This window comes from Drosophila persimilis, unplaced genomic scaffold (genome assembly GCF_003286085.1).
Source record: "Drosophila persimilis strain 14011-0111.01,24,50 unplaced genomic scaffold, DperRS2 tig00000002-arrow-pilon, whole genome shotgun sequence".
Lineage (NCBI taxonomy): Eukaryota > Metazoa > Arthropoda > Insecta > Diptera > Drosophilidae > Drosophila > Drosophila persimilis.
In genome coordinates this window covers 5,065,891-5,091,020 of record NW_020825289.1, presented here as the reverse complement: position 1 = coordinate 5,091,020, position 25,130 = coordinate 5,065,891, and the positions used below count along the sequence as shown (strand labels likewise).

General features: G+C 47.1%; 1 protein-coding gene across 3 annotated transcripts in view; it reads right to left on the bottom strand.

The window, feature by feature from the left end:
• Positions 1-24,479, bottom strand: part of LOC6589922 (alpha-protein kinase 1) — a 71,047-nt gene extending 46,568 nt beyond the window's left edge. For all 3 annotated transcript variants that reach the window (XM_026984808.1, XM_026984809.1, XM_026984810.1), the window contains exons 1-2: positions 23,934-24,479; positions 3,764-4,663 (exon numbers count right to left, since the gene is read on the bottom strand). In XM_026984808.1, the coding sequence (XP_026840609.1) occupies positions 3,764-4,627 (864 nt within the window). In that variant the 5' untranslated portion in view covers positions 4,628-4,663; positions 23,934-24,479. The remainder of the gene's footprint in view (positions 1-3,763; positions 4,664-23,933) is intronic.
• Between the last annotated feature and the right edge of the window lie 651 nt (positions 24,480-25,130).

The following is a 25,130-nucleotide window of genomic DNA, read 5'->3' as shown; positions in this document are numbered from 1 at the left end:
CTGCCTGTTGCTGTTGCACATACGCGTCAAGACTTTCAACTAATTACAAACGATTTACATGCAACACAGCTGGGAGTGCGAGTACGCTAACCAGGGCCACAAAGAACATTGGTAACAAGAACCAGGCCACGGGACGGGGATTGAGACGGGACGGGGCGGGACGGGACACGGACACCGGCGCAGAGCAGGCATCGTAGCATGGATAATCCCGCTTAAATATTTGCAACATTTAAAGTAAAATGCAGAAACCGGTTTGGGCAAACGCCACGATCATGATGATGATGACACTGCAGATGCGAGTCCATACTCATACACTCACTCACGCACTCATTCACTCACTCACTCACTCAAACACTCACTCACACACCCACGAGCACAGCTGAACAGGCAAATCAAATCCGCTTGGCACGCACGTAGAACCACCTCCTTCCTCTGGCCAGGCCACAGACTGATTGCCCCAGTCCATTGCGCATGCGTGGCATGTTCGTCTCCAACAGCAGCAGCAGCAGCAGCAGCAACAAGGAGACTCGTAGCCGTACAAGACCAACAGAAGGAGTACAATTTGCGATCAGCTTATAATTAGTAAGACTAAATTAGAGTACAAAACGGGTGGCGGTGGCGGTGGCGGTGGCGGTGTCGGTGGTGCACACCCTGTACTTTCACCGGCCACAGCCAGAGCCGGCCAAAAGGCTTGGCCAACAGCGGCAGCCGCCGACAGCAGACTGTGGCTCATTAGACGCCTATGACTCACACAGCGGGTTGGCAGCTTTCAAGTGCTGCCGCCTTGGCCCCAAAATACTGCTGTACAGCTGCGTAGTCAATGGGTCCGTGCGCCACTCAGTCCCCTCATAATTAGCTGTAATATATCTTTAGAGTCAAGTCAAGTCAGCCTCTCCTTCAACCTACTCTACCTCCTGCTAGAGCCAGTGCTTGTGCTTCTGGTTAGGGTATTCTGGTGGGTATCACAGCTTATTCGTCGAGGGATCTTAGGTACTCGTTTCCTCCAGATTCAAATTCCTCCTGCCTAGAAATATCCCCCACTTTTCATCGCACTTCAGCGAGTATCTGCCCATCCAGAAAGTGTATCACTGCCTCCCGCTTAGCACATTAATTTTCCTATGGATTATAGTTGTATCTTTATTTTATTTTATTTTTTCTATGGCCTCTAATTCGATTTTTATTGCACCTGGATTTTCTTGTTTTCCACTGCGCCAATATACAATTTATTTCTCAGTTAGACATATTTCTCCCTCAACCGCTCGTATCCGCTCTCTGTTGTTGTGTGTGTGTGTGTGTGTGTGTGCTGATTATTTTGCGCTTATTATTTGTTGCCTTTGGAGCCGTTGGTGCCCGGTTTTTGTCTTTATTTTTTTTTACTTAATTTTCAATAAATGTTGCGGCTTTGTTGCTGCTTGTCTCCCCGTTGCAGTCGATTACTCATTTGACTGCATGCACACATAAATTGTATGCACTTTTTACTATTTTTTCCTTATTTTTTTTATACCCGATACTCAAAATGAGTATTGGGGTATATTAGATTTGTGGTAAAAGTGGATGTGTGTAACGTCCAGAAGGAATCGTTTCCGACCCTATAAAGTATATATATTCTTGATCAGCATCAATAGCCGAGTCGATTGAGCCCTGTCTGTCTGTCCGTCTGTCCGTCTGTCCGTCCGTCCGTCTGTCCGTCTGTCCGTCTGTCCGTCCCCTTCAGCGCCTAATGCTCAAAGACTATAAGAGCTAGAGCAACGATGTTTTGGATCCAGACTTCTGTGATATGTCACTGCTCCAAAAATATTTCAAAACTTTGCCCCGCCCACTTCCGCCCCCACAAAGGGCGAAAATCTGTGGCATCCACAATTTTAAAGATACGAGAAAACTAAAAACGCAGAATCGTAGAAGATGACTATATCTTCTAGAGTGCAAAATCTGAACCAGATCGTATAATTATTACAGCCAGAATCACGAAAACAATTTCACTCTTTCTCGCTCTGTCTCACTCTAACACACAGGTTTCATGGTCGGTTTTGCCAATTGCAAAATATGAGTTCAAGGATCTCAGAACCTATAAAAGCCAGAGCAACCAAATTTGGTATCCACACTCCTGTGATATCGGACCTTGACCGTTTCCTGTCCAAATTTCGCCCCACCCCCATCCGCCCCCACAAAGGACGAAAATCTGTTGCATCCACAATATTGCAGATTTGAGAAAACTAAAAACGCAGAATCATAGATAATGACCATATCTATTAGATTGCTGAATCTGGATCAGATCAGATCATTTTTATAGCCAAAAGGAACAAATCAATTTGCAGTGGCTACGCAGCGCCCGACGTCACGCTCAGACTGATTTTCTGTCTCTCTCGCACGCACTCTTTGTCGTGTCGTTAAATATTAGCGGCGTCTGCCGGAGGAGAGCCATGCCATACTGACTTAGTATCGGGTATAACCGTAGAGTTGCGGTGTCCGCAGCAACTCACAACGTTCCCCCTCGTTGTGTATATTTTGATTGCTTTATTTTTTTTAATAATTGCTTTTTACAACAGCTTTGCCAGTGCCTCCAAAGAGGGGGAGTCCGAGTGCGTGCTGCTGTGTCGTGTGAGCTGATTGTGTCATTACTTATAGAGTGGATCGGATCCGATCGGACAGAGACAAAGCGCCCAAAAAAAACCAAACCACAGAATGCCAACGAGGAGATACTTGAGACCAGAAATGGACCTGAATTGATTTGCAGCTAGAATTGGGTCAACAATTTGCAACTGTTGGGATGCCGGGGTTTCGCTGGGAATTTGAATGGGAATCGAGAGACCATTGAGACTGCTGCGAGTTCTTTAGATTTTTCAAATATTTCACAACTTTTTGTAAATTTATTCAATTGAAAAGTTTACCATAATATGCCTGTATTGGTTTAGATATCGTAGACACGCTTCTTCAGCCCCTCGCCTCGTCTGCTGATCCCGAATTTGTCAGACCCATAATTTAGGCATTTTTACGAGCAACGACAACAATCGCCCAAAGCCCAAAGACCAAGTCAGAAAGACCAATGCCAGCCAGAAATTAAACCAAAATAAACTTGAAAATAGAAGTCGCCTTGATCAGCAGATCAGAGTCTGTGCTGGAGCTGGAGCTGGAGCTGCAGCAGGCTGATTCGCTGCTTAACTATGTGCCTGCCACAAGGCAACAAGCTGCCGCCACAAAAAAGAACCAACGAAAATACCACGAGAACCAGAGGACATGCGAAATTTTTATTTATTGCTGACAATTGCACAAAAGTTCGGCCCCCCCGTCCCCCGTCTGTCCGTCTTCGATCAGTATTTTTATGGTCATTAAAATTGGGACAAAAATATTTTGACCGAACTCTGGGTCTCAGTTTGTTTCTGGTTTTTGTGTGTGCCTGCTGAGCGATTCTAGAGCACGACTCCAACGGAGAGACGACGGCCCGGGGCAAGAGCTTGAGCTGTGCCCTTGATTGGTGGAGTTGCAACATTCTGCTGGCCTGCTGGCAGATTGAACTGATTAGGCGACTCCAAAGCGGCGTCTAATTAATGATCCGTCGCCCGGGCGCTGTGCATGCTAATTAAATGTAAGCGCAACAAAGTCGCCTTAGCCGCAGCGGTGGCCGTGCAACACGTGAGTCATGTCGCGCGGGAGAGAGTGCACCTATGAGAGAGATTTATCCCAAATCTGGGGCAAATCTCGGGAGTACTCTACCAAACAGTTGCTCAATTCGGGAAGGTGGAAATGCAAATTCTCAGCGACTCACCGACTCGGTCTTGATGTTGAGGGTCAGCACATGCGACGAGCTGTTCGACGAGGCCGATGGCGGGGAGCCGGGCGCCACCACACCACCGCTGCAGGGCGATTGGGCGGCTGCTGTGGCATGCATCAATGGCGATCGACTGCGGCTGGCAAGCGGACTGGCCTCCCGCAGCGGACTCGCACCAGTGCCGCTCCCGCTCCCGACACCGATGCCGATGCCGATGTCCATGCCGATGCCCATGCCGATGCCCATCTGGGAGTAGGGCGATCCGGGCGACTTGTTGGCATTTGTGGAGCAGTTCGATGGCACTACGGCGGCGGTGGTTGTGCAGCTGGTGTGGGTGCTGGCGGCAGAGGCGGAGGCAGAGCTGGAGGAGGATGAGCTCGAGGAGCACGACGACGATGACGAGGATGAGCTGCTGCTGTTGTTCTTTTTGCTATTGCTATTGCTACTGCTATTGTTGTTTTTGTTGTTGCTTCCAGTGCAAATCAGTGACTGAATTTTGGTATTGTTGTTGTTGTTATTGTTGCTGTTGTTGTTGTTGTTGTTGTTGGTAGTACTATTGTTGTTGTTAGCACTTTCCCCAGCACCTGGCATCAAGCTGCCATCGCAAAACTCCCGCTTCACGATATTGTTTGCATTGCTGATGCTGCCGCTGCCGCTGCTGCTGCCACCGCCGCTGGTGTTTGAGTTGACACTGCCACCACTGCCACTGGCACTGCCACTGCCGCTGCCGCTGCCACCAGGAGTGGCACCGATTGCCGCCTCGCACGGCAACACCGTACCCAGCATCTTGTCTAGCGTCGTTGTGTACTGTGACGTTGTCGATTCAGCGGCGCCGGCAGAGTCCTCGCAGCCCTCGGCCATGTCACTGCTGCACCGCTCGCATCATGGGCGCCACGCCTGCAACAACAAGAAGGTGTCACACGACATAAAAGATGGGGCATAAGCATAAACGTAAAGGTTCTTCTAGACAGAAAGCACACACATATCCCACGGACTACGCCTATCTGCCGCCTGACTGTACTTATTACCCTGTACCCGGTGCTCCTTCAATACATACAGCGACATAATTCATTCAATTGTAATAGATTGCAATTTGGGGGCACAACCCCGCCTCTCTGCTGCCTCCTTTCCCTGGCGCATCGCTCCTGCTGTGCCCCTCATAATTTAGAATTTACATTTATCGAATATATTTCGTGCACTTAAAACCCCCACCAACCGTCGCATTAATTTCATTAATTATCCCTGTTGCACCACACTCACACACACACACACACACAAAAACAAACAACAACAATGGCGGGCAACTTTGGCAGGGGTTTGGGGTATGCCACACATGCCACATAATTTTGCAAATGCAAAACGCAACCCGAGTCTGAAGCTGAAGCTGAAGCTGAGGCGGAGGCGGAGACGGAGGCCGTGGCCGAGAGCCTGCAGTCCAGGCATGTCCGTGTCCGTGTCCATGTCCCTGTCCTTGCCAGGCCACGACTACGACGACGTCGACGCTCTGCTCTGGACATGGAACGACTCCTGCCCAAAGTAGCATGATAAAGGGGGCCCAATGGTATGATGGACACCAAAGCCCAAGCATACGGGTGGCTGCAGCAGCGAGCAGGATGCGGGGCCAGGATGTGGGGGCAGTCTGCACAGTCGTAATCGAACATTTTACACCTACTCTGCATTATAATTTATACGCCGGGCGGCACAACTGGCCAAAGAAGGAGTCGGCTCTTGTATGGTGGCCGGTGGCTGTCTGGCAAGAAAGTTTTCCTTATGTACAAGAAGAACCAGAAGGAAATGAGCAGGGAGAGAGCATTTATACATGGAAAGCTTTGTTCAGACTGGAAAATTAATCGAGAGAAGATAAAGACTAGCAGAAAGAGTAATGTTTTCGGCATAGATAGGCACGAGCCAAAAGCTTGAGCAATCGGCTTTAAAGATTTGTGCCCAACTCAAAAATGCAATGCAAAATCATCTCTCGGCTCGAACACATTCCATTAACTGACAGCTCTATTACCTTCCAAAGGCAGAGCTGGAGCCCAGGGAAGAACCGGTTCTAAGCCCAGCCCAAAGGCGCCTAAATTGTGCCAACAATTCGTACCAAAGGGCTCCTAGAATACCTGCACGGACTGCATCGAATCCCCTGTAAGCCCGTCTTCCACCTCCCGTCTCCCGTCTCCCACCTGGCATCTGGGAACAAAGGACACATCAATGGCCATGCCTTGACATTACACACAGAAGCCAGCCCGAAAATTGGGCCTCCACGTGTGTTTTTGTGTTTTTGTGTTTCCTTGCCGACGAGATGGGATTGGAAAGGAAAAGTCCTGGCTGTGTCTTCGGCTCTCCGTTGCATTGTCTGCAGGTCTACACAAAACGGGCGTTGATTTTAATGCATAATGCATATGGGCTCTGGCTTATTGCTGCTGCTCTCGGCTCCTCTCCTGTCAGGAGCCAGGGCCAGCGTGTGGCTGTGTGTGGCATACGCAGTACTGTTACTGAGATCCTGTCTGCAGTTGTAATAATGCAAGCCACTGCATTCGGAACTGAGTTGGACTCGGCCTCGGACTTGGACTCACGGTCCTAGCCCCGTCCCCGTCCGAGTCCGAGTCCGAGGCAGCGTCGTACCCAAAGTTCCGTAGCTCGGATTCGCACTCTCTGTTTGGGGGTGGGGTGGTGGCAGTGGGTGGCTTTGCATGTGTCGACGACGACACTGGCCAGCCGGCAGCAGTCAACGAACGCACTTTTCCGGCCACACTGCCGCACAGCCATCGCCGTAATGAGCCGAGAAGCATTCGGGGTGGCGGGCGAGGAATGTCAGGACTGTGCCTTGAAAGTTGGAATGTTGCACTACTCGTACATGCAATGCCAATGCCAATGTCTGAGGCAGAGGCAGAGTCACAGGCAGAGTCGTGGCCAAAGCCAGAGGCAAATCCATAGCCATAGCCGCAGCCCAAGCTACGCTTCGTGTTGTGGATTTTGGCCAGGAAGCAGCAGGCCGAATGCCGGGAAGGGGGAGGGTGGGGGGGAGTGTAATAATTAATTTTGTACGTTGCATGCAAATGTCTGGCCATGGCTGGTTCTGGGCTCTTCCCTCCACCATGTGGCATATGCATAAGCAGCAAGAACAATTCATGAAAACAGCAAACAGACAACACCCCAAACACAGGGCTCCCGTCAATGCAACAAACAAAATTATTTCAAGTATGCGTCAACAGCAAATGCCAAGCCCACGTGTGGCAGCGGGAGAACGACATGGCTTAGAGACGCTCCCAAAAGACAGCTACCGCTGCCGCTGCTGCTGCTGCTGCTGCTGCTGCTGCAACATGTTGTGAAAGTTTAGACGGGGGCCACATGGGCTGCCTGGCAACACACACGGCAAATTGCAGCGACAAAATGTGCAACCAAATTAAGTACAATTTGCGCATATTAAAAGTCTGGCAAAATTGCACAGGCACTGGCACTGGCAGCAGCAACATTTTGTCGCTTCCTGCGCTTGCAGCAGCATCGACTATGAAATCTAATCAATAACTAGGAAACTAGTAGAATTTCATGTAGCACACTAAATAGCACGATTAATTATCGCCATGCCGGCGACTATAATTCAAATCAAGCTCGCTTCATTTCCAGTGCAGCGTGCCCCATCCGCAACATGCGGCACGGCGCACGGCGCACACACACTGCAGCAGAACACACTGCAAACCGGTCTAATTATACTCATTTTCTTGGTGGCTGCAACATGTGGCACCTCTGCCAGACCGCTGCCGGGCTATAAATTGCAATTTCCATGCAACTTTCTACTGGCCTGCGCGCCCCAGAGAAGCGATCGCAAAAATTTATCATTCAAAGTCGCCTCGGATCGCCTTGGATCGCCACGGATCGCCGTGGATCCACGCCTGGGATCGTCCCAGAGATCGAGTTGCATGGCAGGCGTTTTGTCTTCGACAGCAATTCGTTGGCAATATTCAAATTAATAAAATCATCAATAATTTTTGCCTGGCATGGCCTGGGCAAACATGTAGAACATGTTGCTGCTACCGCTGCTGCCGCTGCTGCTGTTGCAACTTGTTGTAATTAATAGTCAAACTAAATTGTAGCACACTTGCCATCATTTAGAGTTAGGAGAGCCAAATGTGGCACAAAGCAATTTTTGATTAGAAACCAGTGCCCCGGCCACCGTCCGGACGCCGCACCCCGGACCCCGGACCCCGTCCGGACACCAAACAACTTCATTTTTATGGCCAACTCTTTGGCTATTAAATTTTTCCTTTGATTTGTAATTAGCGCAAAATGCATATTAAATAGCCAAACGACACAAAAACCGAATCTCCCGAGTGCCGCACAGCTGTGCCGTGGAGGAAGTGAATGGCGCAGATCTCTCTGTGTGTATGTGTGTGTGTGTGGCGGTGGCAGTGGCAGAGACAGTGAGGCAAGGCCCGTTTTTCGGCTACTTTGGCAAAGCAAAAATAATCAATAATGCGGGTGGCAGCGGGGCAGAGTAGCCCCTGAAACATTAAGTCATTGAGTTGAAATTATTTATGCAACATTTATTACGCACACAAACACAAACACACACCACAGCACAGCACAGCACACTCTGCCGTGTTTGAAAACTTTTGCAAGTTGGTTGTTGCATTGTTTTAGGGTTGTTGCTGCTGCCTCCAGACTGACTCCTGCTGCCCCTTCTGCTTCCCCTTCTGCTGCCCCTTCTGCTGGGGGTGGTGTGCTGCAGAACGTGCAATTTTCTTAAAAATAACACACGATTACACATGAAAGTACAATGGCTGATATATTATGCACAGACCAAGGGTTAGGCCAGAGATAGAGAGAGAGGGAGTTGGGTGGGTGCCGGAGAGAGTACACCCGTACGCACAGAACTTTTAAGTTCTTGAGCTGCAGAGGCTCCCAACTACTTACCACGATTCCAGGGCCGCCTCCGATGGCACACAGAAGGACTGTCTTCAAGGAACGAAGCCTTTGATACACTTACAGATCGATCCAGCAATGGCATTTGCTCTACCGATCCGATCTTGGCAGTTTGGCAGCTTCGAAACGGAGAGACTGGTCGCAATACGTCAGTTTCTGCACTGCCAAAATCAGATATACCCTCCCGAAAGGGTATAATGAGTTCTCGGAAGGCACTCAGCCAGTGCAGGGCTGAGAGCTAACTCGTCCCTGGTCCCTGGGCCACCGCCCACCTCCCCACCGAAGCCCTGTCCGTCCGCGAACAATGAGGCACTTGCAGTCCGGTCAGCGGACTATGGCCAACAGTCTTTTATGCTATTCGATTACTCGATTACTCACGTACGGCAGCCGGTTACGACCATTCAGTCGTCTGTATGTGTGTTTTCCACTCAAATCATTAAAAATATAATAATAATAATGAAATTTGCGTGATTCAAGCAGAGCACGCACTAGGCGATGCCAATAACAACAACAATTGCCATTGGCATGCCAGGGGCAACAACAATAAACATGTGCAACCAAACGCCCCCAGAGGATGAGAGCAAAGCAAAAAATAAACCGGAAAGGAAGTCAAAGTCATGCCCACAGTCTGGAGCTGAAAAATCAACCCTCTCATAGCGTGAGTCCTGCGACCAGCACACACACACACACACACACACACACACACACACACACACACACACACACACTCGCAGACATAGTCCTTAATGCGCCGCGTAATGAGTTATTCGCATTTTTTCCCCGTTGTGCTGCCCCCCCTCCAACCCTCCGCGATTTGGCGATTTTAATTCATTTAGAAAAGGAAATAATAACGAAGGCAGGACTTTTGCTGATGAGTGAATGGAGAACCTCGAATGTGCTACCATCGTGCCATCGTATGGTATAAGTATCATGGATCTTTTTATCTGAAGATAGATTTAGGGCATTAGTGGATTATAAATTAAGCTTATTTATATTTTTGTATTTCCATATATATTTAAATTCATTCTACAACCGATACAGAATAGTCGTAGAGCCCGCTTTCCGAATCGCTCGAATATTGCATGTCCCGCTCCGTGTTGCAGTTGTATAATCTAGCAGGAGGCAAGCACTAAATGGACTGGAGGGCTGGCAAGGAGAGTGCAGCACGAACCGCACACGACATCTAGACATGAGAGAGCACAGAACATAATTTCGCTAAATTAGCGAAAAACAAAAGAAATACTGTCCAATGAGGGAAGGGCAGTCAGTCCTGGGCCTGGGCCTGGGCCTGGGCCTCGGCCTGGGTTCGGCTTGAAAACTCCCCAATTGAGCACGCACCAAAATCATTTGCAATCCTCGCTCTGGGGTGACGCGGCGGTCTCGGCGCCCCATAATCAACGTCTAAATATTTGGTGGAAAAAACGTAGGAAAAGAACGAATACAATTTTTGAATTGAAAACCTGCACTTTGGTGCCGGGCAACGGCCAACTAATTATAAAAAAATGCTTTCCAACCCCCGGGAATGGAAGGGTATGGAATGGAGTGGAATGGAATGGAATTATGCGAAAAACCCTTTTTGCCAATTGCATGTTGGACTCGATGCAAGAGTTTGGGTCCTTGGCCATGTCCGGGGTAAGTGATTGTGTACGTGCTCATTATGGAAATTTCTTTGCTTCGTTTTTCGTGGCACTGCAGAAATTAATGCAAAGCTTAAAGCCGGGCAGCGTGGGTTGTTAATGACACGGCATAGGGGGATCGGCAGAGGGCAGGGCAGGGCATGGCAGGGCAGGGGTTACGGAGAGCTTAGCGAGGGAATCGCTTGACAAAGGTTTATTGGAGCTTTGGCACATGCGATACGCGATTATAATTAGAATTTGGCTGCGGGGTTTTTGCATTCAAAGCGCACAGACGGACGGAAGGTCGGACGGACGGACGGAAGGACGGACGGACAGAACTCGCGGCATGACATGACCATTCAAGGGTGGTTCTTGCCTTATCTGGGGTTGCAAAGTGCTTTACATATTATTTGGGCACCGCGGGGAGGCAGTGCTAAAGTTTTGTGGTAATCGAATTTTGAATCGATTAACTGTGTGTTGGCTCTCAAGTTACCAGGACAGAGCCCCCCCCCCCCCCAACCCTTCGTGATAGTTCTCCAAAGATGAAGTACGATCGAATCAAAGCTTTTTTTTATTAGTCAGTGGAATCAAGGCTCGCCGTAAAAACGATTTGAGCACTATAAAAAATCTTTGCCATAAATCGATTGATCAGTGATAATTATCGAATGCCATAACGATTTGCATACACGTACCCACACACACACATGTGTACACTGTACACTGTACATTGTACAGTCAGCGCTTGGCCGTGCCTCTAATGAGCTGCAAACTATGAAAATGCAACTAAATGGCCAGCAATCGCTGAATGCCAGACAGCAAGACAGCCAGACAATCAGACAATCCGTCAGCTAAGTTGCATTCAAATTGAGTCTTTAAAACGCTTAATTAACTCTCGATAAAGTAGGGCAACGCGGAGGCAGGCGAGGGAAGGAAATCAAAAGTTGCACTTTGCATGCGCCCTTTTGTGGCAGAGCGGGGAGAATCGCTGGTGGGGGGAGGTAATTAGAGAGAGCGCGAAGGCAGTGGCATGCAGCGGGCACACATTGTATGGTACGATGACTGTACCTCGGCAGCAGTTTATAATTTATTTATTTATTATAATTATTTATTTGCCTGACGCGCGGGCGCTTATTAAAAGCTACTTAACTGCTCGGCAAATAGTAAAGCTCCCTCGTTGGACTCCGCACTGCGAGAACGAACAATGACTAGGCCATTAGGCACCCCATCTCGAGGTGCCACCCACATACACATGTAAAAACGCCACATATGCCACAGAGCTCGTCATAATTACCACAAGTTTCAGCTTGCTTACGGCGACGGCGACGGCGACGGCGAATAAGTACTACATTTCACTCGATATGCAGTCCACGTAGTGGCACGCACTGCACAACGCTGAATGGTTGGCGAGGGGGGCGGGGGGATGGCCTGGCGCTTGGTGGCATGGTGTGGCATGGCATAACCCACGGCATAATCAAGAGAGGTTATAAATTTACTAGAATATAAGCTGATTATAAGCCGATTGTTTGTGTGTGTGTGTGTGTGTGTGGGGCTTTTTAATTAACCTGAGTTTAGGGGGAAAGTCAATGACTGGATAATGGTCGAGTGCAACTTAGATAAGGAACGTATGCACTTGGTCGTAAGGAAGGTTGGCCCTCAAAGGGCTCTTACAGCAGCACACACAAGGCCATATGGACGCGTTTCAGCCATTTCATGGCATTCAGCCGTTTGGAAGTGAAATTTTTGATTTCAATTGAAATAAATTCCCATTAATATTTGTTAATTGTTAGTTTAAGTGAAAGCGAGTGGGAGCGGGAGAGGGAGAGAGGGGCAGCCAGGGAGAGAGAAAGAAAGCAACAATCGTAATATTTGTTAATTGAGATTTGACCTGATGATATGATGGCGAAATGAGCACAAACAACAACAACAACAACAGCAACAAAAACAACAACAATAATAATAATTGCAAATGGCAAACGATGCGCGAAATTGACGTCAACGAAAAATGTTGCTGTTAGAAAGAAATTCTGTGAAAGTATGTTAATTAATGGAAGAAGCAGAAGCAGAACAGAGCAGAAAAATAATAAACGCGACTGTACTTGAACGTTTTGTGCCCAGTGTTGTACAGTACTTAATGAATGACAAGTGTTGGTAAATATTAAAAAAAAACATAAGGGATGTGTGGAAGAAAACCAAGAAGATCGCATTTACAGTGTTGGATAATGTAATTATAATAAATGGCAGAGAAATGGCTAAAAGAAAAATCAGAGCAGCTGAAGGCATGATGGTGAGTTTTCAGTGTTGTAAAGAAAATACAGTTCATGTAATTACAGTGTTGGTAATTGAATTTGTATGCCCTCATTTCGGCGCCTAAGGGCCGCATGTCTAATGGCGTTATGGCAATCTGCGCTAAACGGCAAGTGATTGTCCCGAGATTTGCAGACAAGACGCCTTTCTATTATGCAAAGACCCATAACCAGGTGCCCACAAATCTGCGTAAGTATTGGAGCCTTGCGGCGCACGACACTTCACTCGGGAATGGAGTATGCGTCCCGTGGCAGCCCACAAAATCTACACAACGCCCAGCACTTGCAGCAATCTCAGGCACGATGCAGCCTTAGTACCGTCACACTTGCCTATAATTTGTGCCCAGAGTGGCAACAAAAATCAAATGGCACGCATGAAATTAAAGTTTAAGCGCGCAAACAATTTATATGTACGACGCCGTGTGCCAATTAATGTAAATTACGCGACGGCGACGACGGCGGCAACACGACACCAGCGACAACAGCAAGAGACCAGCAAGCGGCAAGCGACAACCGGCAACCGGCAACAGCGTGTGGCAGCGATATGGCAACGCTGTCGGGCATCAAATGAGGCCCCCAAGGGGCTGCTGCTCGGCTGCTCGGCTGCTCTGCTGCACCACCACGCAACGTTTTTTGAAAGTGCGCACAATAACGCCTGCAAGAAATTAGCAAACTGCAAACACACATTGTAAAATATTATTAAATGCGTCAATTTGTTGCCGTCGCACGAATCCAGCTTCAGCTTCAACTGCAGCTCTAGCCCCCAGCCCCCAGCCCCCAGCCACCAGCCTCCATCGCCGACTCAATCTCAGGCTCATTAAGTGCGTGACGGCCCCAACTTATGCATAAATGCATGAGACATGAGACAAACTAAGCCTGTCAGAGGCAACTGTACCTCGCAACGCGCCTGCGCAGCGGTATAGCGAGGACTTTCTATCTGGCATATCTGACGATATATGTATCTGCTACGAACGAAGAGGAATTTTTGGGCAGGAAAAGGAGCAGATGGCACTCGGGCACTGTACTGCGGCAACTGTACCTCCCAGTCGATAATTTTCTATGGAGCACCGAGACGATTATCTAACATTCAGCTTATTAAAAGGTTAAATAACTTTGCATTGAACTCGTTATCGCAATTGCCGATGATAGACAGACAGAGAGACAGGGAGACAGGCCGATGGATAGAGGGATAGAGGGATAGAGTAATAATGCAAAAGGCCAATCAACAAAAGAACGAGTATATTTATTTAAATGAGTCTAAATTACGGCTCATTGAAAACGAATTGTGAGGAGGCACGGCATCCATCTATGATTGGAAATCAATACGAAAACACAAGCGGAACCAATACGTAAATTAATAAAATCACTGAAATCAGTGAAAAACCGCCAGTAAATGTTCAATTTATGTGTCAATAATTGAAAGAGAGTGAACGAGAGAGAGAGTCGGGCATCGTGTGACGACAATGAGGCAAAGGCAAAGAAAATAACCAATCAGGGCCATATTAATCAATTTTTAATGAAAGTCATTTAAATGTGTTAATTTTTTATGCAACGCTCAGCTATTCTAGGGGATACTCGTATTCTTTCTTCAACTGTTTGGCTGTGGTGTTGATTTTCTTGGAAATGGGGGCCCCGCCCCTCTAAATGCAAATGATCTCCAGTGACGCAATGAGGCCTTACTTTTGGTCTTCATTTATTCCAATTAATCGACCATAACAGCACACAATGCATATTTATTAATAATCAGTGAAAATACGAGTAATTCAGCCAATTAACAGCCAACAGCCAACAGCATTCCAGCACAGCACAGAAATCACAGAAAACCCCAACTCGACTCGAATTGAAATCATAATTCTCTACACTTCAGTGTTTTTTTTCTTTCGTTCGAGTGCCGGCACTTCAATGGAAAGACATTTCTGATGTCTGATTTAATTATTGTAAATAACAAAATAATAATAACAAAGTGGAAAAAGGGATGGGGAACGCCCATAAAATGCATTGGTTCTTTGATGGGACCACTGCCAATGGGCCTTCGATTTGAGTTTCTGCCAAGAGGAAAGAAATGCAGAAGAATCTGTGCCATATTCAAGGAAACGGTGAAAGGGTGAAACGGTAAAACGGTGAAACGGTGTGTTTTTTCCTATTTTCCACCTTTTAAATGCAGTTTTCTTCATCTGTTTATTTCGTTTATCCGTTTATCTAAAACTCTATAATTCATGGCCTTTATCTGACTGGGGAAATCCACAGTGAATTCCTATCTGACACATGTCCCCACTCCATGGGCCCCACTGTACCACTATTCTGTCGCGTCGCTCCGTTTGTTGCTGTTGTTCTGTTTTTGTCAGTCAATGGAAAATTGATCAGAAATTATTGCCAATTGAGCGCCAAAATCGCTCACATACGACTCACAGCTGTCCGTGTGTTGGTCGTGTAGCCGTGTATCTGTGTGTGAACACTGAAATTTGCGCTCATTTAGGCTCATAAATTGCAGTCAAGACATGGATATATGTATGTACCATATGTTCGGGCAGACAACGCGCGATAGGGGAACAGAGAGAGAGAGAGAGAGAGAGACAAAAGAGAATTGAGCCAACAAAAAGCGCTGGCTGCCTTTGGCATTCCTTTGCCAATAGAAATCTCGGCTTTGTTTGGCGCTTGGTTTTACCTACAGAATGTATCTGTATCTGTGGCTGTTACCATTTATTAATTATACCAGTTACCGGTGGGGGGCCGGTGGGGACCGGTGGGGACTGGCGGGGACCTGCTGCTGGCCTGGGTCGTGCCTCTCTGTGGCAGCTATTCTGTGGCGCTGCCTTGCATTTCAAATTATGCTAAATTACATATGCAAGTGTTGATGCAGGTAATGAAAAGTCGGTCGGAAAAGGCTTCGGATTGGCTCCAATCGCATTGCAATTACACACACACACACACACACACGCACACGCACATAGACCGATCTATAATTGCCGGCAATAAAGTCGGGGCTCATTTAGATAACTTCTTATTCCTAGGCCATAATCTGCAAGAGTCCCTGCCCGAATGGCCTGAATGGGGGCATGATGGGGCAAGGCGGAATGGCAGCACACACACACTCGCGGCGAAAGAGAGAGAGAGTGGAGTCGACGCGTAACAGAAGCTCAGCAAGTGGCAGCCAGCCGCAGACCCAAAACACCCCGCCACACGCCACACCGCGCGCACCCCGCGCACCGGCTGGCTCTGCCTCTGACGTCACAGACACATGTATCTCCGAAATGATGCGCGAAGCAAAAACGTGGCAGCAACAACCACAACAACCATGACGCTGCCAACTTATAAAGTTGTAAAAGTCGCAGCCTCCGCGGAGCGTCGTCTTGGCCATGGCCAAGGCATTGGCAGCACACAAACACCAGGAGTGGCGGCAGAGCAGGCCTTACTTGAGCCAAAACAGAAAACACAAAAGCCCAAACAAAAAACGACTGAATCAACAGGCGGCGACAGCCACAACGACACCGACAGGCGGCGCCTCCGTTCTGGCTAACAGCAGCAGGCGCTCAGCACTCGAAGAGCAGCTGCCACGCGCCGCAAAGCGTGCGCGTCGTCTCTGGGCTAGAAAAAAGCTCACACAAAGAAAAGCCCAACAGAGAAACCGCCTCCCCCTCCCACGGAGACAATGCGAAATGGGTAGTAGATGGGGGGAGGAGGAGGAGGGCCCACAGATTTGAGGCAAACTCAAATGATTATTGGAAATCCAAACAAATAGAGTTCATGTATCTTTGAAATACACTCCCTAGAGTCGATTATCGACTGAAATCAATCGCTGACCTTCTCTCGACACCTCCTGGCACTGCCCACTTCCCACTTCCCACCTCCATTCTTGACCTTCAGTCAAACAGTCACCTCAAACGGCAGCTTCTGGTCGCCATTCCACTTGGCTCTCTCCACCTAAGCGGCCATTAGAAGCACTTAAAACACCCATGCCACAAGAGCCAGCCAGAGGCACAGGCACAGTCACCCACCCACACACTCAAAGTATTTCCCCCTTGCTCACACTTTGAAAAAGGAAAAACTCTATTAGAAACACCCACTAAAAGAAAAATTACAGACACTTGGCAGACACCCGGCAAAGAGGCAGCAGGAAAACACACACCAGAAATAAAGACAGAAAGAAACAAACAAATGGGGAGTGCGAGGAGGAGAACAGATTTTTACCTTTTCAACTTTGGGGAAATCTTTTTAGGGAAATACTCGTACAACAAGTGAAGGAAGAGGGCTGAGATGGCCAGCAGGGGTAATGTGAGTGTTGATGTTTCAACATATAATTTTGGGCACGACCCGAGCTCAGAGGGCTACGAGTACGAAGAGTAAGATACCCTTAAAGATCACTCTGTTTGGCACCAAAAGGCTCTACTTATAGAGAACTGTTTCGGCGATTCTCAGCGGCTATGGCTTAGGGAATCCCAGCGACGATGGATAAAGGAACATACGGCTATGAGTATTCGCATGTCCGTTCGGTTAGGTGAATCTGGTAGAACCAAAAATATCGTATATTTTATGGGGTCGCAAACATCGCCTCCAATGGAAGTATACCCTCTCTAAAAGGGCATTCGAAAAATGAAAGAAATATAAGGAAACGGAGCAAAGTGTGGCACAATTACAGAAGAGTGGAGTGGAAGGGTGGCCTGGATGGATGGATGGACGGGAGGGTTCAACAGGTTGCTTCTTCCATCCTCAGAAAACTTCCTTTTTTCTATGGGTCTGTGTGTGCGTGTGTGTGTATGAGTGTGCTTTGGCCCTTTTTGTGAATGAGAGCTCATAAAACGTTTTTCTTTTCACATGGTACGGGTGTTGATGTCGTCGTCGTCGTCGTCGTTGTCGTTGTGTCGCTCGTCGGCTCTCTGCCCGTCCATCCGCCCGTCTGGCGGCGTCCCTTTTTCCAGAATGAGACTGGAGACTGGCGTGCGCCCCAAGTTGCTCTTTAGTTTTCAATTTTTTGCCTTCAACAAACAGCAGCAGCAACTCCAGCACTGTATCTGCTTTGGCTTTTGTGCCACGTTTGGGACTTGAAGTGGGACATGGACTGTGGACTGGGGGAAGGGGAGAGGGGAGTGGGGAGTGGGGAGTGGGGACTGTGGACCTTTGATAGCCTCCTGTGCCCAAGGTCCCAGTTCGCTGCTTATTTTGATTAAGTGCGAAACAATTAAGGCGGCTAGTAGCTGCTTCTGTAGTTAATCGTGATCCCAGAACGGGACGGAAGACAAAGGAGGAGTGTAGGCGGCTCTCGGGTGACCCCACACAGCAGCTCGGGGTCACCGTCCACCGTCCAATCGGTGGCTATGGATATGGGTATGATTCTGCGGTGGCGAGTGTTGGGAGACCAGAAAAAGGAAGTACACGGCACACAATTTGAACGATGAGTAGATCTATGAGCAGCTGTTTGTATATATGTATGTAATATATGTGTATACAGACGATTCCCATTTCGAATATGAATCAAACAACTCCTAGTCCCAGGGGAAATTCTAGTCAAAAGTATGTACAAACATCAGGCGCAAAGAAGCTCCAAAGCCCAGCAGATTTCCTTGGTCTTAGCACACTTTTGGGGGGAGGAGGAGCTGCCCTCCCTCTCGAACCACCAGAACATGATTCCTTACAAGCCACAATCCAGCCCCTCCCCCTTCCCGGATAGCCCGCAAAACTGCTTAGCCACTTTAGCCATAAAAATATAACACCTGCTTATCTCTCCATTGGCAGCAACCCCCTCAGAGAGCAAGAGCAAGGCCGCATGCCCCAAAGCAACCGAAAAACATTTCTCAAAACAGCAGAACGAACAGAGGGGGTTGCTGCTTGAATGGCAGCACTGACCTAACTCCATCCGGAAAAATACTTGTGCCAACAGAAATACCGTAAAAACACTTTTTCGGAATTCCTCGACGCCTGGTAGACCAGGGACGGGGCGTTAAATCAACCCCAGAGCCCAACAGAAAAAAAGGAACAGAAACCCAAAGCAAAGTTTGGGGAAACGTCGGAAAAGAGGAAGTGTAGACGTTGCTTGCCCTGCCACACTGCACTCTGCCAACCAGCCACCGTGCCAACGAGCCACCGTGCCACATCCTCCTCCTTGGAATCTTTATAAACATTTAACGGATTTTCTCGGGGAGGCGTTAGTCGTTTTACATGCATTATCCTGGTCCAAAAAAAAAAGTGTTGACATTAAAATAATAATTTTAATTGCCTCAAAAAACACAAAAGTCCATTGTGGCCCCCTGGAACAAGGATGCCGCAGCCCAGAGGGTTGTGGGGGTGTGGTCTCTTTAAACACAAAGGGTAATTAACATTTTTCTTTTCGGCCAAACCAGGGTCTGCCCTGGAAGGATAAGCAGCTTGTTTGGTCCTGGCCCAAAGTCAAATGAGCAAAAAAAAAAAAACAAAAAAAGGCAACAGGAAAAAAGGACCTGCCGCACACATAACGTGGGTTAGGATTCGGATTCGGATTCAAGTACGGGTTCGGGTGCGTGGTTCAGGGCTCGTGTGGGAGTTCCTTTTTTGCGGTTTTTGCATTTGGTTTGACTTAACTGTTAAGTACCCTCTGCCACTCTGCAACCCCTTGGGGCAGCTTCTTGGGCGGCTGTGTGTGGCAGGATCCAGGATTCAGTCGTCCGACCGCCTTTCAACACCTTCAACAAAGCGTGAATTAAGTGCTCGAGATTTTCTACACTTAATACAACTGCCCCATGCCCCTGCCCCTGCCACAGCACTGCGGCTGCTATCCCATTCAACATGTGGCATGTGGCAGGGCCCAGTTCTGCCACTCTCCTCACGCTCCCCAGTTAATTGCACAATTAGCTGGTTGTGGTGGAACATCTGGACAACTGTGTCGCGTCTCATTAGCTCCGATCTGACAACTGACGACGACTGCCCCTCGCGCGACGGCGGGGTGGTGTGGCGAGCGCGGAGACATTTTTAATTGCACTTAATCAACAAAAATTAAACGAAAAACTCTTAAACACGATATAAAATTAGTTAAAATTAAAGCGAAAAAAATTCCTGAGATAAGTGAAAGAAATGCCATCATTTTGGGTTCTTTTAAGTGGAAGAGCAGCCGAAAATGTGATCTAATATTCTCTTACAATTTTTAAAGATTTAATACCGAGGAGAATAATCAGTTAAAAGCGCAAATAGGCTTTGGCTTCAATTGATTTCCCAATGAAATGGTAGGAACAACTCTACCAGTCGACTCTCGAACATAATTGCCCCAAAACGAAGTACATTTACTTGTATCTTTTGCATCTTGTACATATCTTTGACAATCCATCCATCCATCTTTCCATCCATCAAGCATGATTGGGGGGACCTGTGTAACCTACCCCCGAAACAGTGGGCTTTACATCTTTTGCGATGCACGCAACGTACTAGTACGGGGCACTGTTTTTAATTGCTAATTGAGCAAAATACTTGATGGAATAGAATTAATTATGGTTTCATGTTTTTGGGCAGCACAAAAATTCAACCTATTTCATTTTGTTTCTCGTTTTTCTTCTCTCTGAATGCCTCACGCGAAAGCATAAATTGTTTAATTACTAATTAAGAATAGGAAACGGCACAATGGCTATATGGCACGGGGCACGGGGCAGGGGGCAGGGCAGGGGCAGGGGCAGTGGCAGTGGCAACAAACGATAAATGTACAATAATGAATTAGAAGGCGAATCGAAGCCATTTGAGACATTATTTCGCCAGAGAGGCTCCCGTTCTCTTGGTTCTCTTTTTAGCGTGTGACAATTCGCATTAATTACGAGAAATGCTCCAAAAAAGAACCCATTACAGTGGAGGGGAGTGGCAGGGGATTGATCCCCGGAGGGGCAGTGTGGCGCACTTTCATTTCGCCACAGCCGGGGGATCCCCATTCCCTTTCCGAGCTGCCACTGCCCCACTTGGCGTGTTTTAGGCTGCTGCTGCTTGGACACTTGTGACATTTTCTTAATTGAAATGATGCGCGTTCGTTGATAAAATTTCGTTGCCTCCTATAAAGCATTCCCCTCTGCATTGCCTCTGTATCTTCTCTTTTTGCATAGTATCTGTGTGGACCACTCTCTTTGCACGTTTTTGCTGATGATTATTATTACTCTTCATTATTGTTCATTATTAAATGAGCTAGTATCTCTCCCGCTCTCTCTCTCTCTCTCTCTCTCTCTCCGTTGCGTGTCGATCTGTTTTTGTGTAGGCTTTGTGGCATGTGCGACATGCAAGTATTTGGTGGCCTGAAAAAAGAGTAAAAGTATATGGCACGATCATCTCCAAATGGAAATGGACCCTCGGAAATGTACGAATAATTCCACAGATGAAATTTAAAGAAAATATAGATTTAAGGAAAGTTAATGAAGTAATTTCTTAAGTAAAAAACTGGGTGGCAAAGAGACATTTCATAAGATACATATTTATTAATCATCGCATTCAGTTATGAATCTCGCAGTTAAATGTTATCTTAATAAATGCAAACTGAATAAAAATAGCAATTACGAGAATTAGCAATAGTTAAGATATTTCTTTAAGTATCAATTTATTATTTAATGTGCACAAAAATACCAGTTCCAATTTGCAAAAAACCACAGTAGATGGATGGTTCGTTTAGAGTAATATGTATGTATATAGGGAAACATTTGAGCCATTTTCCTTTGCGGCTAACTAGTTTCCACTTTCGGCAAATGATTTTCTTTTGATTTTCCTGCTGGTCCTTCTGATAGCATTAAAATTTCGATGGCTTTTTGCCTTTCACAGAGACGTTCGTACGTGCCTCACTCCCTCCATTTTGGCCGTAAAAGTGCAGTTAAATGTGTTGCACAAGTTGCAAATTGGCCACACATCAAAAACACAGAGCAGACAGAGAGATAGGGAGAGAGAGAGACAGAGAGAAATCCTTTCAAGACGAATGTCCCCGCCTTCTCCGGACCTCCTCCGATTTGCAGAAAGCAGAATGCACTTATGGGGCATAAGTATTACTTTAATTATTCCTAATTAAAAGGCCGCCTACCTGGGGGCGTGGCCGTGCAGCTGCAGCTATTCCGAGTGTATGCCCCGACGGCACATAATTAAACATTTTGCCTTTGCCGATTTTCCTTTTTCTTTAACGATTTTTACGATTTCTTTGCCTACGTAAATAGTGACAACGTGACGCGCAACGACCCAAGAGAGGTGGGGGGGCATGCAACGGGGGAACTGCAATTTGCCGCCGGCTTTTGGTTTATTTTTAAGGCTTGTTTGCCGCTGCATTTTATGCATTTTTATGCGTTCGTCATCCGTTTGTCATAAAAAAACACACAACAGAGACAGAGAGAAACAGAGAGAGAGAGAGGCAGACACTCGCAGACATTCTTAATTTATAAATTAATATCTAATCATTTTCGTGGTTGTTTTCCATTTTCACAACTACTTATTTTTCGCATTAAAAGTTGTCGCAATGCGAATTTAATGGACTTCTCTGATGTGCGGAAGATGTGCCACTCAAAAGGAAACACTCAAATGGACATCAGACATCTCGGACATCAAAAAGTCACTGCAGAGGATTGTGAATGGAAAATATAGCCAAAACTCATGGCTAATTGTATTTAAAGTCGGAGAAAATTAAATAAAAACTAAATATTTATCTAGAAAAAACAACACTCTATTCTGAAAGGGCTGTAAGTGCACCACAAAAGCCGACGGATTTTCGTAAGTCATTGAAAGATGCCTCCAAAGAGACCTCCAAAATGGTGTTTAGATCAGTTGAGAAGATTAGTTAGTTAAGACTTAGGTACTTGTAGTCGCAGTGCGATCCATCCCGGTCTTTTCGTCCTTTAGTCCCTATAAAAACTAAGTTACTATGTTACAGTGCTTACTCTTAAGTATTCTATTATTTGCCAGGGATTACGTTAACACTTCCACTGAAAGTCTCTGGAACAGCAACAGCTGCCAATTGGCTTCCTTTAAACAGAGTTACCAGAACTAATAAACTCCTAGAAAATATCTATAAAATCTGCATTTATGGGCTATAATTACACGGCTGTAATAAGCCGTGGAGAGCAAGTGGCAGGCAGCCAACCGGCCGTACCGTCGAGCCGTCGAGCCGTCGAACCGTCGAAAAGTCTCTGCCTGGCAACGACAATGAAAAGCGACTCAACAAAGAGACTAAACTCTGTATTAATTTGCAATTAATGCAGCTAATTATATTTAATTAAATGAGCGAGTCGAGCGGCAGGGCTAACAATGCACCGCACTGAGGTGCAGGTACAGATACAGATACGGCTACTGGCCCCGTGGCAGGGGCAGAGGGGCTCCACTGCTGCTCGTAGAACCTGTGCAAAGTGTGCAGTGGTGGCACTGGGAAAAATGTATCGCGCAGGTTGGTCTGGCTTTGAAATGAAACTGATTATTACAATTGTTGCTGTTGCTATTTGTTGCTGTGAATTGCTGTGCTGATGATGATGCTTATTGTATCTCATAGGTACGTAGATACGCTTACTCGCTTAGTTTTTTTTTTTTTTTTTTTGCACAAATATGACACTGAGCCGCCGCAAGGCAATTGTAATAGATTTTTTGTAATTTTTTCGTGGGGTGGTTGGTGGCATTAAACTGTTTATGTGTAGAGTTTCATTCTGATTTAATTTCATTCGTGTATCTGGGAGATACGCCTGCCGCCTGCCGCCTGCCGCCTGCTGCCTGCCGCGGCTTATTGTTGCAAATTGCCATCTAGCACTGTCCAGTGCCACATTATTAGTATTTATTGTATTACGAGTACATTTCGTTTTATTATTAGAACGAGGCGACTATTTTCGAGAGGCTCTCACACGTACAGTATTTGTGAGTGAGTCTGCGTCTGTTTGCCCCCCGGATCCGACGATAATGATGATGCCCATTTTTCATGCTACTTCTGATCGTAATTAACGTTAATTAAAGTTACTAACCGCCAGCGTCGAAGGCGCATCTGCTTACGGGTTGCACTGTTTGCAGCATTAGGAATACTACCATGTCAAGGTTCGAGATTTACATGAAAATTGCATTTTGAATCTGATTCGCGAGTGAAGTGCGTGAGAGGCTTAAAAGGTTTTTGTCTGTTTTTTTTTTTTTGGCCTGGGTTTTTGAGAGCAGCAGGGAATCCTAATGAACTATGAAGATGATTATGGGGCCATAAAAAGTGCGGAATTATCGGAGCTAATCTATGAATTTTAATGTTTCTATTATGTTTGATGTAAGCACTTCACTTTGATGGTCTGTCATCTGTTTTATGGACAGAAACTCCAATTTCAACCAATAACCAGACCCAAAAGTATGCTAGAAGTTCGCCAGAATATTCATTGATAATATGATAATATTATTTACCGTTTTCTTTAGGTGTTCTTCAGGCAGTAGCAAATGTTTATTATATTTTCTGGTTTTCCCAAAATTTGTTCACAATTTTCCTCGGGGATTCTTTAGATTTTTAGTCACAATCCAAATCCCAAGCATCCGTTAGATAACAATTCATTAAGAGTATCTTCTGGGAGATGGCTATCACACACGCGCACAGACAAGCACAAGCACAGACACAAGAGTCAAGATCAACCAAGGATCATCTGCCACACACGCGACGTTGCAAGCCGGGGCGCGATGCCTTTGTGGCGCCAATATCTCGAATCTCAAACGCGGATCTCGGAATTTCGGAATCTCTCAAGTGTGGGACACTGTTTCGCTGCAGTTGCAGTTGCAGTTGCATCTATTGAATGTTGCAGATAGTATTTCATGGCACGCGCTGCTCTCCAGAGTGCAGTTGTGTGTGGGAGAGAGAGTGTATGTTGATTTGTTTGGTTTGGTTTGGCTTGGTTCTTGCTTCCACGCGCCGTCCGCTTTCGTCGTCGTGCAACGTCGTCGACTGAATGAACGTGCGGCGCACCAGACGGGCGCTTGGACCCCCAGCAATCATCAGCATAAGTAGTCGTCGAGTCGAGTCGACTCGAATCGTGTCGTCGCGTGGAGCAGTCGGGTCTCGGCCAGGCCAGTCGACGAGTGCAACTTACGAGAAACAACAAAACACGAGCAAACCAGACCGTTCTTGCCGAAGCGCAAGCCGAATCATGCCCCCCAAGCGCCTGCAGGAGCAAGCGAGAGCGAGAGCGCGCTAGACTCGCGGCCAGAGCGAGAGAGCACGTCCCAGAGAGGGGGTGTGCGCAGGAGCAGCAACAGTATATGCACTTTTCCCTTCCACCCCCAACTCCCTCTGTCGCTGGCAGTTAAAATAAAAATAATGACGTCATTAAGCGCACAAATGAGCGCTGCTGCTGCTGCTGCTGATGCCGCTGCCGCTGCCGCTGCTGCCAGCCTCAATCGGCAGGAGAAGTTTAGTTTGAACGAACACTTGACGAAGCCCCAGCGAGCGAGAGAGTGCGATATAGAGGGTGGGAGAGAGAGAGCGACTGCGAGTGAGTGGTAGTTTGCGTTTTCACATGAGTGCTTATTGTGAGCGCAAAATTTGAGCATTTATTAGAGCAAATGTTTTTTCTGAGGATGGGGCAGGGGATCCGTTTTTGAAGGGAGTGAAAG